The sequence below is a fragment of the Rhinolophus hipposideros genome (assembly GCF_964194185.1).
Source record: "Rhinolophus hipposideros genome assembly, chromosome: 18".
Lineage (NCBI taxonomy): Eukaryota > Metazoa > Chordata > Mammalia > Chiroptera > Rhinolophidae > Rhinolophus > Rhinolophus hipposideros.
The window spans coordinates 54497588-54516677 of record NC_138064.1 but is presented as its reverse complement, the minus strand read 5'-3'; the positions used below and the strand labels follow the sequence as shown (position 1 = coordinate 54516677).

Sequence of the window (19090 nt, the reverse complement as noted above, 5' to 3'; positions counted from 1 at the left end):
TGTGTGAATCCCTCTCCTCCCATCCACTATCCCTCTGAAATCGCACACAGCCATTACATTACCACTGCCTCTATTCCTAATGCTGTACTCTGCTTCTTGTAAGCATATACATACATATATACATATACATATATATGTATACATATATATATAATTATAGTTGGCATCCATTATTGTTCAGCTTCAGGTGTACAGTGCAGTGATCAAGCATCTACATCATCTCTGAGGTGGTCTCTCAAATGGGACATGTATCCATCGGATACCCTATAAAATCTTTACAACATTATTGATTACGTTCCCCAAATTAATTTTCAAAACACTGTTGCCATCTTGTGGTTACCGACTGTTTTCTAATCCCCTCACCTTCCCTTTTATCCCCAAACCCCTGCCCATCTAGCAACCCTCAGTTTTTCCTCTTTGTCTCCAAAACTGTTTCTGATTAGTTCATTCACTTATTCTTTTCTTTAGATTCCGTATATAAGTGAGATCATATGGTATTTGTCTTTGTCTGACTTATTTTATTTAACATAATGTTCTCCAGGTCCATCCATGTTGTTCCAAATGGTAAGATTTCTTTCTTCTTTATGGCTGCGTAATACTCCATTGTATAAATGTACCACAGTTTCTTAATCCAGTCATCTACTGATGGGCATTTAGGTTGTTTCCATGTCTTGGCTATTGTGTATAGTGCTGCAATGAACATAGGAGTGCACACAGATTTTTGAATTGGAGTTTTGGATTTCTCTGGATAGATATCTAGGAGTGGAATTGCTGGATCATAGGGTAGTTCCATTTTCAGATTTTTGAGATACCTCCATACTGTTTTCCATAGTGGCTGCACCAATCTGCAATCCCACCAACAGTGTACTAGCGTTCCCTTTTCTCCACATCCACGCCAGCACTTGTTTGTTGATTTATTGATGATAGCCATTTTGACTGGGGTGAGGTGGTAGCTCATTGTGGTTTTTATTTGCATTTCTCTGATGGTTAGTGAGGTTGAGCATTTCTTCATATGTCTTCTTGCCTTCTGTATGTCCTTTTTAGAAAAATGTCTCTTCATGTCCTCTGCCCATTTTTTAATTGGGTTGTTTGTTTTTCTGGAGTTGAGTTGAGTGAGTTTTTTTATAGATTTGTGATATTAACCCCTTATCAGATATATCATTGGCAAATATCTTTTCCCATTCAGTAGGATCCCTTTTTGTTTTATTGATGGTTTCCTTTGCTGTGAAAAAATTTTTAGTTTGATGTAATCCCACATGTTTATTTTTTCTCTTACTTCCCTGACTCGAGGCGATATAGCCGTAAAAATCCTACTCCGGGTAATGTTTGTGAAGTTTCTTCCTACATTTTCTTCTAGGTATTTTATGGTTTCAGATCTTACATTTAAGTCTTTAAGCCATTTTGAATTTATTTTTTATATGGTGTAAGGAGGTGGTCCAGCTCATTTTTTTGCATGTGTCTGTCCAGGTTTCCCAGCACCATTTATTGAATAGACTGTCTTTACCCCACTGTACATTCTTGCTTCCAGTGTCATAGATCAAATGGCCATATAGGCATGGATTTATTTCTGGACTCTCTATTCTGTTCCATTGATCTATGTATCTGTTTTTATGTCAGTACCATGCTGTTTTGATTACTGTAGCCTTGTAGTATAATTTGAAGTCAGGTATTGTTATACCTCTCACTTTGTTCTTATTTCTCAAGATTGCTGAGGCTATCCAGGGTTTTTTATGGTCCCATATAAATTTTAGGATTATATGTTCTATTTCTGGGAAGAATGTATAATTTTTTATGTGTTTGGTAGTTTGATAGGAATTATATGTTTGGTAGTTTGATAGGAATTGCATTGAATATGTATATTGCCTTAGGCAGTATGAAAATTTTAACTATATTAATTCTTCCTATCCATGAACATGGTATGTGTTTCCACCTATTTATATCTTCTTTCATTTCTTTCTTAAGTGTCTTATAATTTTCTGAGTACAGATCTTTTACTTCTTTGGTTAAATTTATTCCCAGGTATTTTATAGTCTTTGGAGCCATTGTAAATGGGATTGCTTTTTTAATTTCTCCTTCTGATGTTTTATTATTGGTATATACAAATGCAACTGATTTCTGAATATTAATTTTGTATCCTGCTACTTTACTAAATTCATCTATCAGCTCTAATAGTTTCTTGGCGGAGTCTTTAGGGTTCTCTATATATAGTATAATATCATCTGCATATAATGATAATTTTACTTCCTCCTTACCAATTTGGATGCCTTTTATTTCTTTCTCTTGTCTGATTGCTGTGGCTAGAACTTCCAGCACTATGTTGAATAGAAGTGGAGATAGTGGGCAACCTTGTCTTGTTTCTGATCTTAAGGGAAATGGTTTTAGCTTTTCCCCATTGAGTATGATGTTAGCTGTGCGTTTGTCGTATATGGCCTTTATTATGTTGAGATATGATCCCTCTATTCCCACTTTCTTAAGGGTTTTTATTATAAATCGCTGCTGAATTTTATCAAATGCTTTTTCTGCATCTATTGATATGATCATGTGATTTTTATTTTTCATTTTGTTAATGTGGTGTATCACATTAATTGATTTGCGGATGTTGAACCAAGCTTGCATACCAGGGATGAATCCCACTTGATCATGGTGTATGATTTTTTTAATGTATTGCTGAATTCTGTTCGCTAATATTTTGTTGAGGATTTTTGCATCTATGTTCATTAGCGATATCGGCCTGTAGTTTTCTTTTTTTGTGGTGTCTTTATCTGATTTTTGGATCAGGGTGATCGTGGCTTCGTAAAAAGTGTTTGGGAGTCTTCCCTCCTTCTGGATTTTTTGGAATAGCTTGAGGAGAATAGGCGATAATTCTTTTTTGAATGTTTTGTAAAATTCACCTGTAAAGCAATCTGGTCCAGGGCTTTTGTTTGTTGGGAGATTATTGATTACTGATTCAATTTCCCTGATGGTAATTAGTCTATTCAGTTTCTCTGTTTCTTTTTGAGTTAGGCTTGGAAGGTTGTACACCTCTAGAAAATTGTCCATTTCTTCCAGATTGTCAAATTTGTTGGCATATAGTTGCTCACAGTGATTTCTTAAAGTTTTTTGTCTTTCTGCGGTGTCTGTTGTCACTTCTCCTCTTTCATTTCTGATTTTATTAATTTGGGTCCTCTCTCTCTTTTTTTTAAAGAGTCTGGCTAAAGGTTTGTCAATTTGGTTTATCTTCTCTAAGAACCGATTCTTGGATTCATTGATCTTTTGTATTGTTTTTCTGGTTTCTATTTCATTTATTTCTGTTCTGATCTTTATCTCCTTCTTTGTGCCCCCTTTGGGCTTATTTTGCTGTTCTTTTTTCAGATCCCTTAAGTGTAAAGATAAACTGTTGATTAGTGATGTTTCCTGTTTCTTTAGTTAGGCCTGCAATGCTAAGAATTTCCCTCTTAGGACTGCTTTCTCTGCATCCCATAGATTTGGGTCGTCATGCTTTTATTTTTGTTTGTCTTGAGATAGTTTTTGATTTCTTCCTTGATCTCCTGCTTGACGCATTCATTATTTAGTAATAAGTTATTCAGCCTCCATGAATTGGTGTGTCTTCCAGTTTTTTTTCCTGTAGTTCATCTCTAATTTCATAGCACAGTGATCAGAGAAGACAATTGGTATGATTTCAATTTTCTTAAATTTATCAAGACTGTTTTGTGGCCTAACATATGGTCTATCTTGGAAAATGTTCCATGTGTGCTTGAGAAAAACGTGTATTTTGCAGCATTGGGGTGAAATGTTCTGAAAATATCGATTAAATTCAAGTGGTCCAATGTATCATTTAAGGCTGTTGTTTCCATATTGATTTTCTGTCCCTTGTTGTCAGAGGTGTGTTGGAGTCCCCTACTATAATAGTGTTACTGTTGATCTCTGTCTTTATGTCAGTCAGAATCTGTTTTATATATTTAGGTGCTCCTATGTTGGGTACATAGATGTTTACTAGAGTTATGTCCTCTTGTCAGATCCATCCCTTTATTATTATATAGTACCCATCTTTATCTTTTAATATGTTCTTCATTTTTAAAAATATGGAACGTTTCATGAATTTGCGTGTCATCTTTGTGCAGGGGCCATGTTAATCTTCTCTGTATCATTCCAATTTTAGTACATGTGCTGCCTAAGCGAGCATGCAACTGATTTCTGAATGTTAATTTTGTATCCTACTACTTTACTAAATTCATCTATCAACTCTAATAGTTTCTTGATGGAGACTTTAGGGTTCTCTATATATAGTATCATATCATCTGCATATAATGACTCATAATGATTTGTGTGGAGACTTTTTGATCTGTTCAGAGTCTCTCAAGCACCAGACCTTTCTGACAATGATAAATAAACATATTTATATCAAACAAGTGTGTAAAAGATAAAAAGCATTACCCCTCCTTGTGAAATTTAGACTCTAAGGAATTCGGGCAGGTTGAGTGTTTCAATACCAAAGAATTTCAGGCATAAACAAAGATTTTTGAAGCCAGGATAGGCATCAAGGAGTACAGTCTCTTTTGTCTCTATTCTTGCTCCATCCATTTATTCCAAGCGTTGCACTTCCAGAATTATGGTTTCATTCAGTGAATGCTATGCATTTCACCCTGGAGAGTGGTTGAAAGTTCTGACAAAAGAAGGAAAATATCTCCAAAAAAATAAATTAATTAATTGTTTCTATGCTAATTTGGGTCTCCTCTTGTAAGCATAGCCTTGATGATTTAATAGGCTAATAGAGTTTCTATAGTTTTCCTCTCCTTCCCAAATATTTCAGGAGGGTGGAGATATATGGTGAAGACTTATTTTCCACACAATTTCATTCTCCTCTCTTTAGGCTCATGGCTAGTCACCATTTCCCACTTCCTTTGCATGATGATCTGACTAATTTCTCTCCAATGTAAAGTAGGCACTTTCTGTACATAGACCTTTCACTCCTTTACATTGACTTTCCAAGCTGTAGAAAGGCTCTTTCACGCTAGAGCCATGGCATGGCTACAACTCAGACCAAAATGCAAATGATGGAAAGCCCCTAAGTGTGGTGTAGCCACAAGACGACAGGAAGTGTGGCTGCTTGGGTCCCACCAACTTTGCACTTTTAAAGAAAAATAAAATTTTGTTCTTTGAGTCTCTAAATTTGGAGAAGTGGTATTTTTGTAAGAGCCACCTGCCCCACCCCAACCAATGCAAGACAGAAAAGGTGTGTAAGAGGGGTAATAAAACTAAGATCTGCAACTTCTTCTCAAGGGAGATTGACAATTAAAATAAATTAAAGAGAACATTAGAATGCCATTTAATAATGATTAGAAGAGTCAAAGATATAAATAAAGTTTATTAGATATTTGACAGCCATGCAAGTTTTCCAAAGTCTTCCCTTGGAGGGGTTAATGCTTCTCAACTCAAAGAAAAAAAATCAAAATTTTATGACGGAGGAACTCTTAATGGTCCTCATTGGATCCTTTGAATTATAGCTTATTGTTGTGTCAGGTATTTCCAGGCTGCTTTCAGTACCTAACAAATTTAGTCTCTGAAGCCCTCTTTTATCTACAGTGTCTTTTCTGACTCTTTATTTACTTGAATAAGTAAATAGCTTCTGACTTTTTGCACTCTAAGTGATGGTCAATCAATAATGTCTTTTATATTCTACAACTATTCTGGACTCCTTGTGGTTTTATCAGTAGCTTCATACATGAATATTTTTAAGAGTATAATATCTGTGTATATAAAGAAACAAACAAGTAATAAATGTTTAAAATCTATACAGTCTCACACTGAAAAACTGCCATCAGAATATCCACATACATATACACAAACATCAAATAATGGAATGTAACAAAAATGGCAGCTCATTGGCTCAATAACAGAACTATTAAAGGGTAGACATAGTTCCAATTATAATAGCATGCTGTAAATCACACAATGCTATCAAGATTCATTTAATTTCTCTTCTTCTGTATTGGCTCAATTCTCAGAGACACTTCTCTCATCATCACTAGATATCCAGGCTACATAATCCTAAATTCAATTCAATGATAACTAATGAGTCTTTCCTGGCATTCTCAAAGTCTTGGGATTTACTTTAATTGGACTAGCTTTGGTCATATCCATCCCTGAATCAACCACTGTGAGCAGAATGCAATTCAGTGATTGGCTTAGGCCTTCACTCCTAGGGCTGTAAATGGATGCACACCCAGACTATGTAGACCGACAGAGAGGAAAGAGTCGACTCAACAAAATATTAGGTCTGTTCCTGAAAGAAGAGGAAACAGATGACAGAGAAACAAACAACAGCCATCCATGACAACACACCTCTTGGTTGGCCAATGTTCATAGCAAATCTTAGAACTACTACTAATACTTGCTAGTACTTAATAATATGTATTTCTTTTTCTTTCTTTAATGTCCACATCTATATATAACATACTCTCTCAATCCCCAGAAAAAGAGAGAAAAATCTCACTCCATGGCTGCACCGCACTTCAGGTTTGGGATTATTGGGTGACCCGCAGTCCTTATAACTAAGCACCTACACACTCAGTTCACAATGGCAGAGAGAGAACAAAAAAACAGGTGGAATGGACACATTTGTAGTCGGTACAGCATTGCACATACAACCACTGTTGTTGTTACAGGTGTATCTCTGTAACATTGTCTGGGGTATGGCAAGTACCTAGCATTTGTTCAAGGAATGAATGGGTACAGAGCTGAGCAGGAATGGTAAGGACTTCCTGTCCCAGTGGGGATGAGTCCTTGCTCAGCTGGTCTCACTGAGAATGGCTCCTAGACTTTGCCTGCATGACCACTTTTTGCTCTTTGGTAGAATCTTCATAATCTCCTGTCTTATGTGGTCATATCTTAGAAGAACAGTGTGGGAAATGGCCCCATTATTAGCGCATATTTTTCATTAACATTTCTCATGTCTGAGTGCTTTCTTAGAGAGTAATCGTTCATAGACAATTGTTCTGACTTCTCCTTTACAAATGGCTTAGTTTTTATCTAGTTCCAAACAGAACTCCACAGACTAGTATCCAAAGCCTTATGTCTTGTTTGGTCATGGTCCTCTAAATTGGAATCCAGCCTGAGAATTTTTGTTTGTCAGTTATGGGATCAGTTCACTGTCCATCCCTAAAGTCCTTCCTTCACTGACCTTCACCTTTGCACTGCCCAGAGCAATGAGAAACAAGGGTTAAGGTAAGAAACCTAACCTGGTACTCAGGTATCAAGCATGTGTGCCTTCACAGAGCAAGTAATCCTCCTCTTAATCATATAAGAAACACAAACAAAAAGTGCTTGGCACTGATAGGAAAATAAGTTTGCCCCATATTCTGAAGATATTTTCTGGTATGGCTCCTACTCTCCTGATTTAGTTTGCACTGACCTTTGGTTGGGGTAGAGAATAAACTTTTCTAACCCTGCAAGTATCCAGACTACCAATCTTAGCTTTTTTATTCTACAGATTTCATGTAGGTCGTCTTTCAGCAAAATTGTACTTTCCTTCCTCTCTGATTCCAGATATGCCAGTTTCAACATATGACTATCTAATTCTGGTAAAACTTTTATTGTTTCTTTCTTTTTTTTTAAATATAAATCCCATTGTGTGTTCACCACCCAGAGTCAGTTCTCCTTCCATCACCATATATTTGATCCCCCTTACCCTCATCACCCACCCCCCACCCCCTTACCCTCTGGTAACCACTAAATTATTGTCTGTGTCTATGAGTTTTTCTTTCTCATTTGTTTGTCTTGTTCTTTTTGGTTTATATACCACATATCAGTGAAATCATAGGGTTCTCTGCTTTATCTGTCTGACTTATTTCACAAAGGCCACAAAAAAGTGGTTCAGATGTTCCAATATCTTGAATTTCTCCTACTGCATTCTTTCATGCAGCAGAATCTGAGGGCATATGGTCTAGGGTCTGAGATACAGCAGTTTAAGATAAGGATATACCACTGAATAACTTGGCTCACCAACTTCTATGCTGTGAATAGCAAGTTCTCAATACCTTCCACTCTACTTCCTCAGCTTAGCATTATTATATTTTGGGGTCTCTTACATATACCACTCCTGGTAATGATTTGTATCAGTCAAGATCCTATCTGTGGTTAAGTTCCTAAATATGAGGTATCAAGCACAGAAATTAATTGACTCACAAAACTTAAGAGTCCAGAAGTAGATATTGCTTTGCATATGACTTAAAAAAAAAAGTGAGAGTACTTGCCCCAGCATTATCAGCTTTGTCCTAAGATATACTAGTCTCTGTGACTAAGGGTATAAAACTTGCTCTTGTGGCTGCATGCTGCATTTTTGGCATGAGGGTAGAATCCTACCCAGACATCTAGAACTAAAAGAGGATGGGAGAACCCTTAGACAAAACTTGGATATGTAGAAGAAGCAATGCTTGGGTTAACTCAAGAACAAGTGTTAAAATAAATCTGTTTAACAGCTCTTTTAGTTTCTTCTTGAAATGCTATAATTTTTGTGCTAGTTGGATTATTGTTCAGCAAATATTTATTTATTTCCATTTCTGGTGTGGGTGAAGTTTTTTTCCTGACTCATCGATGCTCAGCTTGACCATATGATTTTCTATAGCCAATGGAATGTTAGTGGACATGACAGGAAGAGGTTTTAAATGAGCTGTACATTTTGGTTTGGCTCTTGTACTTCCATAATCTCCCATGAGAAGACAATGCTGCAGATAGAGTTGCCCCTTCCATTTGGGTCCCAGAATGAACATACCTACAGTGAACCTGAATCCAAACCACAGCTGAGAGCAAAGCCACCGAGATAAGCCTGCAGAGACACAAACACTTGTGTGAGAGAATAAGCACTTGTGTTTTAAGCTACCAAACTTGGAGATTGATATGCAGCATTATTTTGGCAATAGCTCATTATGGCATTTCTTGTAGTGGACGCTTCAGACTTTCTTTCTAAAAGCAGACATCCGGTTAGAATATGAGACAAGGGAAATTATCTAGCAGTTGCATTTACAGAGCAAGGACACTTTTTATTTAGACTGTATGTTTCATTTGGAAGAGCTAATAGAGATTTGGGAGATGTGATGTTTTCAGTTTAAGATGTACATTGTTTTCCACTCTAACATTTCTATACCAGGATATGTGGCAAAATCCATGTGCATGCGGCCTAGTGGCAGATGGCAGTGTTTCTCCATTTCCACCTGCAAACTTCCAGGGGTGTCCTTTAAAGATAGACTATGTGTGTCTTGCAGTCCAATGATTCAGAAGTCAGAAAGTACAGTAGGACTTGGCAGGGCTGGAGCAAACCAGGGGTGTGCCCTCTGACCTGTGCATCAAGTGTCTAAACAGAATTATTAAATATTGTAGGAACAGAACTTAGCTGAAAGCAAAGTAGCATTCTGTCTTGAAAACTAAGTAGTGAGTTCCACATTGTAGTATGGTAAAGTCAGCTCTTTTGGAGTATACTTAATTGCCTGAATGTGTAGCCTTTCAGAACCCAGATTACTGTATCATGTAGTAACAAAGCAATTATTTTTAAATTGGAAATTGTTCAAAACAATTCTAATCAATGGGACATCTTCACAGTAAAAGCTATAAGCATAATCCAATCCATCATGGGAAACAGTACAATATAAATCCGTGATAGACGGAGTGACTTAGGACTTGTCTTGTGAACACTGGTGATTGTTGACCAAAACAAAATTTTAGTTTTAGTTCATCTGATATTAAGCTGCTCTTTTTAAATTATAATTAGTCAACAGTTTCAGCTGCTGAAATTTACCCACAGAACAATATTATAATTGGTTGGATAATTGGAAGTTATGATCCTGACCAAGGGCTGAGCAGCAAATAAATCATTGATATAACCAACAATATGTCATATAAATAAGATACAACCACCACAAACCTCCAAAATAATTTGAAATGCTAAAATTATGATCCCAGTCCCATAAAATGGGTAAGAATGTAGAAGTAACACATAAAATACAGGCCTAATATGTCATAAATTTGGCCAACCTAAAACTAATAGAAAGATAGTTATTGTAAACATTGAATTAAGAAAGTTTGTAGGACAGTGAGTATGGCCTAGGTTCTCAAGAAGAGAAAAGCAAGCTGTCACAGTAAGTTTAGCTGACACATTCTTTATTCCTCAACAAATTTCACTGCTGTAAATGTGTTAAACAAAAGCCAACATTGTTTCTTTAAATGCAAGACTTCAGGTAAGAGTGTTTAGGAATAAACGGCAATAGACCTTAAATTAAAATTGTCAACATTTCCATCTATCACCATACATAACTAGCTGACACTTATGCATACGCACACATACACCCACAACTCCCTCCTGCATGAGTTCATAGTACAATTCCTTTAGTGTCCATCCTTGAACATAGGGATTTGAGAAGTGCAACCAAGAGGACTCCTTTCCATGGTGTCTTAACACCGGTGGTTTTTAACTACTTGAGATTTGACAATGTTTGGAGATATTTTTGGCTGTTCAAACTGAGTGGTGTTACTGGCATCTAGTTGGCGCAGACCAGGGATGCTGCTCAGTATCTTACCATGCGTACGACCCCTACAATGAAGAATTATCTGGCTCTCGGTGTCAATGGTGCCAAAGTTGAGAGAGTCTGCTTTAAGCACAGGTTTATATTCAGAAAAAACTGACATTGATTTAGCCATTCAGCTCCCTTGAATAATTCTTGAGAATCTATTTTACATCTCAACAGGAAGTACCACTCATTGGTAGCCCATCACAACCTGCAAAACAAGCAGGAAACTTATTTTGTTTTTCACCAAGATCTCAGTCCAGTGCTAGGAACATCAAGGTGGTTTAATGAATATTGGTTAAATAAATGAATAAATAGATGGAAAGAGGAAGAAAGACTAAGAAAGAAAGGAGGAAGGGGAAAAAGAAAGTGTATGGTAGTAGAAACAAAGTTTGTTTGATTTTGGTGAAATTGTTTTCCTTTCATTTACTGTATTCCAAAAAATCAGTAGGCAAAAGTTCAGCTAATATTTATTGTCTACTACTTATTTTCATTAATTGTTTCTTGTGTTTAACTTATTGTATAATTAAAGAACTTAAAGTGTTATTCACAATCATTATACAATTGTTATTATAGCAGCTCACAATTAAAGATTTTAAACTAATGTCATTGATTTTCAAATAATTCAAAATGTAGATTATTTTCAAAACAGCAATCACAACATCTAAATAACTTAAGACTTCACTAAAGTTTGTGGTGGGTTGTATTGCCTATTTGCTTGCTTTGCATTGTTTTTCTTTGTCTGTAGTTTTTCCTCTGGTTTCTGGTCTTGCCCCACTCCTAAGAAATACTCTGAGGCAGAAGAGTCACCAGGGCTTCTTTGAGGGAAGTGTTCAGGAAGAATGGAGGTTAGGCCTTCATCTCGGTCCCAGAGAAGGGGCTGGAGGGGTGGGGAGACAATGACACATATAAAAAAGCCCAGGTTAATTTTTAGCATTTTTATCAGAATCTCCTCCGTTTTTTTCCCTAAATCACTAAATCACAATCCAGTTTCAGCCTGGTCTTTTTCCCCCCTAAATCACAATCCAGTGTCAGCCTACAACAAACAAACAAAACAAAACAAAACAAAACCAATAAAACAAAATCTCGCAAATTTCTCTCTAATGGCATTTGACTTTTCCCAGGGCCTACCATACTTTCTACACATGAGTCAATCATTAAATAAATGCTAAATTAGTGACTGTATTTGGGATCTATCGTTTGTCATTGGCTATCTTAGGTATTGGATGTAGAGAGATAAAGCATGCTCCCAGCTTCTGAGAAACATGGGATTACCATAAACAGTAAGCACTGATCAATGGGGTGGAAGAGCAGATAAGGAAATAGGAAGGCAAATACCGTAAAGGTAGATTTTATCTGCCAAACTCAGCAAAACAACGGCACTTGTCAGATAAGGTGTAAACATCCTTGGTCAATATTAGGCACACACTTAAACATTATTACTTCCCATCACTTCTAAATGCCATTATGTCCTTTCAGTTTGCAGGCAAACAACATTTTATTAACATGGATCAACTGTCCAGTTCTAAAATGGTCCATATCTCTTAAATACAAAATCTGATAAGTTAACTATTTTCTGCAGATAGCAAGTACCAACCTATGTTTACAATTCTTGCTACCCTCCGTTAAAAGTTAATCTTCACAGACTGGCCATTTTGACATTTTTCTCATATTTTGGTCTAACATCCATCAACTTTGCTCTTAGTCTTTTGCATACAGCTTGATATACATTTCTGGTTAAGCCTTTGATTGCTTCCTATCTCAAAGGCTTCATCTATTCAATGGGCCCTTTACAGAATCCTCCCTTGTAGGCTGATGGGCTTTGGAAAAGTATTCTCCATACTAAACACATAAAATTAAAGTAAATTAAAAAAAAAACCCTACATCCAGGTTAATATGGGAACAGCTGGATTGGATTGAAATTTTCCAATTCTGAATGTTCTCCCTCTTGACACCAGGTTCCAACAAGGAAAATGAGAAGTGAGTTAGCCTGTTGAACCCCGACTCAAGGAGTCAGCTGGTAATGTGAGCACATCCCTGAAAGACACCGTTGGATGGACCCCGGCTAACCAAGATGCTGTTTTTAGACTCAGACACGTTGACTCTAAAAGCCGCCACTCTGTAGGAATTTTGTACAGACTTTACTGTTCCGAAAACCTTCCTGATAAAGCCATTAGATGAGTCCAGACTATCTCATAACCTTGTAGCCAGCCTGTCTGGAAGGTGTCAGAATAACCAGACAAGTTGAAATCTCTCATGAAATATCTGGAATCAGGGAATAATGAGAAAACTGACTTCCAGATAAAGTTGCACAGAAAGAAAAGTCATGCAAAAGCAGCCATTAGTGAGGAGACTGTGATGAGTAAGGATAGATCTCCTCTCTTACTTCCCTCCCTAAGATGTCACAAGATCAGCAGCACACACCTCAGTTGTCTTCATGTTTCACTGTGACTGTCATAAAATAATATACCACTCAGCGAGTGAGCACTGGCCCCCAGCCCGTGAGCAGGAGCTGAGGGACCTGGGTGACATGCAGCCACACAACAGGGCAGTAAGTCATAGAGGCAGGTGGAAGCACACACTGTTTGTACAAGTCACGCTGGGAACCCAAACAGTGAGTATCCTGCGGCATTGCTCCCCAGTGATCTGCTGCTTTCCAAAGCTTGGCCTCCCCTTGGCGGCGCTCCGGCCCAGGTGACCCGAGCAGGAACTGTTGACTTTGGAAGTGGCTGGGGCTGTATTTCTGCCACAACAGATGACTGGGTCTCTACTCTGTTTTACTTAATAAAATTTTATTACTATGCTTGAAGTTTATGTTCATTTTAGAAAAAAGCACATGAGAATAAAGGGGGAAAAACAAATGACAACCCAGAGATAGTTTTGCGGGTATTTTAAGGCCTTCCATTCCAAAGATTTTCTTCTGTATATGATGCAGCCATCCTTATACTTCAAAAATGGAACTATACCATTCATAATTTTTATAGAAAAGTGCACCCATAAGCATACAACTCAATAAAATCCCTATTATGTTGTAAATTTTTCTTTCTTCAATAATTTATGGTGGCTTTCTGCAGCTACAAATAGTTCACTGTGTTTTAACAGCCACTTCATTGTAGGGATCTTCCAAAATTTACTTAACCAACTTATGGTCCATATTTTTAAGTGACCTTCCTGGTGATGCCTTTGCCATTTTGCTATTATGTTGAGTATGAGTCTTTTTCTTACTGATTTGTATACATAATGTACCAAAAAAAAAAGGTTACTTTTGAACATTTTAAAACTATAAAGTAATGAGACCAGACCTCTATTTACTAGTGTTAAGAATTAAAAAGTAAGGATTGACTCTCCATCTTAAGATAAGTGAACAAACTTGTCTTGTTTGACTATTTCAGTTTTGGTGAGGATGATGTCAGACTTCTATGGTATGTTACAGCTGTAAGACGCCGTGTGTCTCAGGCATTGTTAACACAATCTTCCTATCTTTACACAATTCTGGGTCAGAGATCCCGTCCAGAAATAACACTGTGGTTGAGGGAATAGACTGTGATGCTAAACAAACCTGGATTCGAGTTCTTTCTGCAACCCCCTAGCTATGCGACACTGGAAATATAGTATACTTAATCTCAGTTTCAGTTTTTTCAGCTGTGAAATGGGAAGAGTAATGACGCCTACTTTTTGCGAGCATTATATGAGGTAACCATATAAAAATAATAAGAGTTCAATGTTAGCTACATTAAGTACTGCTTTACAAGCATAACACCTGACATACAACGACAATTTCATAAGTGTTGGTTCTATTACACGAGTATTATTACACCTGTTCTTCATAGGCTCTGTCAATTAGAATGAGGAATTCAGATCCCAGGGAGGAAAAAGTGACATTAAGCACAACCCCTTCTAGAAATTTGTCTCAGTAGTGTGAATTTCTATCTGGGAATGTAACATATAACACAATAGCAAGTAGGCTAAGTCAGGATGTAGGTACTGCATTTCTGGACTGAGAAAATGTTTAATCATTAGTGGGCTCAGCAAGGAGTGCAGAAACCAGGAAAGCTCATGATTATAATTCAGAAAGAAGTCCCCACTCTCACAAGTCTGCAAACACACACACACACACACACACACACACACACACACACACACACACACACATGTCTCCAGAGTACCAGATTCTTACTTCCACCTTCTCGCCGTGTACTGAAGTCCCATCCAATTAAGGAAACAAAGAAGCATCCAGGTAAATCTATGGCTGCAGCAAAAACACCTTCATGATGGAAAAAGAGAACCATCTTGAATCTTTCTGAAACCACTAGAAAAAATAGCTCCCTCTCCAGCAAAATTTTATTTGGTTAGTCAACTCGAAATTGCATAGCAAAAAAAAAAAAAAAAAATGGCGGCGTGAGGTGAGCCTCTGTAACGCTCCCCTGGAATTTACAACGAATCGGACAACAATAACTCCACAAAGGACTCCTTGCACAGCAGACAGGCAAGACAAAGAGGCCCACTTCTGAATTCACCTCCAGGTGGGTGAATAGCGCGAGCGGGGGAGGAGGGAGAGGAGAAGTGCGGAGACGGAGCCTCGCGGGCGCAGGACACAGACCTAGCTCAGTGCTCGGAGCCCACTGCTCCCGGATCTTCCGCAGCTGCAGGAGAGGGAAGGACTCGGACTGCTAGGGCTCCGCTTACGGCCCACAGGGCTGAGGGGGCAGCATACAAAACCGCTGAACCCAACGCTCGCTCACGGCAGACCTCGGAGCAAAGACTGAGGGAAGAGGGCTGAAATCGGTGGTTTAAGCCCTCACTGCCGAGCGGAGAACGGAAGCCCTAGGCACGGAGACTAGCCGCCCCCTCCCTACCCTCCCAGAGCTCGCCCCGCCCCCACCTGCCCGGTGCTAGAAGCGATAAAGTAGCAGTGTCGGATCAAAGGACAGAATATTTGCTGCTCTGAGAACTGTGGACCGCAGATACAGATTCGCAGCTCAACTAGTTCCAGCAAAGGGGAGGGAGCTGTGGACGCAGGACTGGCTGTGGTGGTGGTCGCCGCCATTGCTCTGGGCCACCTCTCACAACTCACCCCGCCCCTGGCCCCACCTATCTGGGCGGATCCCTGCAGGAGTAAACAGAACTGCTGAAACATACAGGCTCTGAATCTGGTGCAGAAAGAGCTTTGGAACTTCAAAAGCTCTTCGCATACCTATCAACCTGTTGCAGAAGCCACTCCTGTAGATGTCTACTAAGAGAAATAGTAAATCAGTGATTGCCATGAATAACCAAGGCAACAAGATAGCTCAGAAAGAAAGTGAAAAGTCTCCAGAAAAGGAACTTAGAGATATGGACATTTGTGATTTAAATGACAGAGAATTCAAGATCGCAATTCTGAAAAAACTGAACGAGATGCAAGAATACACGGAAAGGCAGTTTAATGAACTCAGAAACACAATCAAAGGACACCATGAGCATTTTATAAAAGAGATTGAAATCTTCAAAAAGAACCAAATAGAATTTCTGGAGATTAAGAACTCAATAAAAGAAATTAACAATAAAATATCCAGTTTAGGTAGTAGAGTTGACCAGATGGAGGAAAGAATCAGTGACATCGAATATAGGAACCTGGAATTTACACAGAGGGAAGAAGAAAGAGACTTGAGACTTAAAAGAAATGAAAGAACTCTACAAGAACTTTTTGACTCCATCAGAAAGAGCAATATAAGAATAATGGGCATACCAGAAGGAGAAGAAAGAGAGAAGGGAACAGAGAATATATTTAAACAAATCGTCGATGAGAACTTCCCAAACTTGTGGAAAGAACTGGATCCTCGAATCCAAGAAGCAAATAGAACACCTAATTACTTCAATCCCAACAGGCCTTCACCAAGGCACATTGTATTGAAGCTGTCTAAAATCAATGACAAAGAAAGAATCCTCAAGGCAGCCAGGGAAAAGAAGATGGTAACTTACAAAGGAAAGCCCATTAGATTATCATCAGATTTTTCAGCAGAAACTCTACAAGCTAGGAGGGAATGGAACCAAATATTCAAACTATTGAAAGAGAGAAATCATGAGCCAAGAATAATATATCCAGCAAAGATCTCCTTTAGATATGAAGGAGGAATAAAGACCTTTCCAGACATCCAGAAGCTGAGGGAATTTTCTAATACATGACCTGCACTACAAGAAATACTAAAGGAGGCTATTAGACCACCATCAACAGGGACAACTTGTGGCAACCGAAACATAAAAAGGGGGAGCGTAAAGGCCTGAACTGGAATATGGGAATAGAGAAAGTAAGCGTACTGAAGAAACTGGAATACTCTCAATATCAAACTCTCTTTTACATAAACTCAAGGGTAAACACTCAAAAAACATCCAAATCTGAAATATATACTGTAATAAAAGAAGAAACAGAGGGAAACATCATAGAATACCACCACACAGAAATAACAGACAACAACAAAAAGGCAAAGAAACAATGGAGACACAGCCTCACCAGAAAACTAAAGACAGAATGACAGGAAATCCTCACATATCAATAATCACCCTAAATGTAAATGGACTGAACTCACCAATAAAGAGACACAGAGTAGCACATTGGATCAAAAAACTAAACCCAACCATATGCTGTCTCCAAGAGACACATCTCAGCTACAAGGACAAGCATAGACTCAAAGTGAAAGGGTGGAAATTGACACTCCAAGCAAATGGTACGCAGAGAAAATCAGGTGTAGCCATAATGATTTCCGATGAAACAGACTTCAGGGTGAAAAAGATAACAAGAGACAAAGATGGACATTTCATAATGGTAAAGGGGACTATAAAACAAGAAGACATAACAGTCATCAATATTTATGCCCCCAATCAGGGAGCACCGAAATATACCAAGCAAGTACTAACAGAACTAAAGGGAGAAATTGACCAAAACACAATTATACTAGGGGACTTAAATACATCATTGACAGCTATGGATAGACAATCCAAACAGAAGATAAATAACGAAATCGCAGCCCTAAATGACACATTAGATGAATCGGACATAATTGACATATATAGAGCACTTCATCCTAAAACATCAGACTATACATTTTTCTAGTGTACATGGAACATTCTCAACGATAGACCATATATTGGGACATAAAATCAGCCTCAGCAAATTTAAGAACATTGAAATCATACCAAGCATATTCTCTGATCACAAAGCCTTGAAATTGGATATCAACTGCAAAAAGAAAGCAGGAAAAAACACAAATACATGGAGATTAAACAACATACTTTTAAAGAACGACTGGGTCAAAGAAGAAATTAGAGGAGAGCTCAAAAGATACATAGAAACAAATGACAATGAAAATACATCCTACCAAAATTTTGGGGATGCCGCAAAAGCAGTTTTAAGAGGGAAATTTATATCATTACAGGCCTATCTCAAGAAACAAGAAAAATCCCAAATAAATAACCTCATGTTACACCTTAAAAAACTAGAAAAAGAAGAACAAGCGAAACCCAAGGTCAGCAGAAGAAAGGAAATAACAAAAATCAGAGCAGAACTAAATGAAACAGAGAACAAAAAGACAATAGAAAAAATTAATGTGACAAAAAGCTGGTTCTTTGAAAAGATTAACAAAATTGACAAACCCTTGGCTAGACTCACTAAGATAAAAAGAGAGAAGACACTAATTAACAAAATCAGAAATGAAAAAGGGGAAGTTATCACGGACACCACAGAAATACAATGGATTATCCAAGAATACTATGAAGGACTATATGCCACCAAATTTAATAACTTAGAAGAAATGGACAAGTTCTTAGAAACAAGGCTGAATCAGGAAGAACTGGAAAATCTTAACAGGCCGATCACCAGTAACGAAATTGAATCAGTCATCAAAAACCTTCCCCAAATCAAAAGTCCTGGACCAGATGGCTTCACCAGTGAATTCTACCAAACCTTCAAAGAGGATCTAATACCAATCCTGCTCAAACTCTTCCAAAAAATTGAAGAAGAGTCAGTACTCCCTAACTCATTTTATGAGGCCAACATTACCCTGATACCAAAACCTGGTAAGGACAACACAAAAAAAGAAAACTACAGACCTATATCTCTGATGAATACAGATGCTAAAATCCTAAACAAAATTCTAGCAAATCGAATACAACAATGCATTAAAAAGATTATTCATCACGACCAAGTGGGGTTCATCCCCGGGGCACAAGGATGGTTCAACATTCGCAAATCCATCAATGTGATACATCACATAAACAAAATAAAGGACAAAAATCATATGATTCTATCAATTGATGCAGAAAAATCATTTGATAAGATACAACATCCATTTATGATTAAAACACTTACTAAAATTGGTATAGAAGGAAAATACCTCAACATAATAAAGGCCATATACGACAAGCCCTCAGCTAATCTCATAATTAATGGTGAAAAGCTGAAGCCCTTTGCTCTACGTTCAGGAACACGACAAGGTTGTCCCCTATCACCTCTGCTTTTCAACATAGTGTTGGAAGTCCTCGCCAGAGCTATCAGGCAAGAGAAAGAAATAAAAGGCATCCAA

The 19090-nt window shown here is 37.8% G+C and overlaps 1 protein-coding gene across 2 annotated transcripts in view; it reads right to left on the bottom strand.

The window, feature by feature from the left end:
- SUGCT (succinyl-CoA:glutarate-CoA transferase) overlaps positions 1–19090 on the bottom strand; it is an 863222-nt gene that overhangs the window by 13630 nt on the left and 830502 nt on the right. Inside the window, exon 14 of one of the 2 annotated variants that reach the window (XM_081080029.1) lies at positions 8750–8803. In XM_081080029.1, the coding sequence (XP_080936155.1) occupies positions 8750–8803 (54 nt within the window). Of the gene's footprint in view, positions 1–8749; positions 8804–10103; positions 11416–19090 lie in introns of those variants that run through there. The other variant, XM_081080032.1, reaches the window with a different exon arrangement.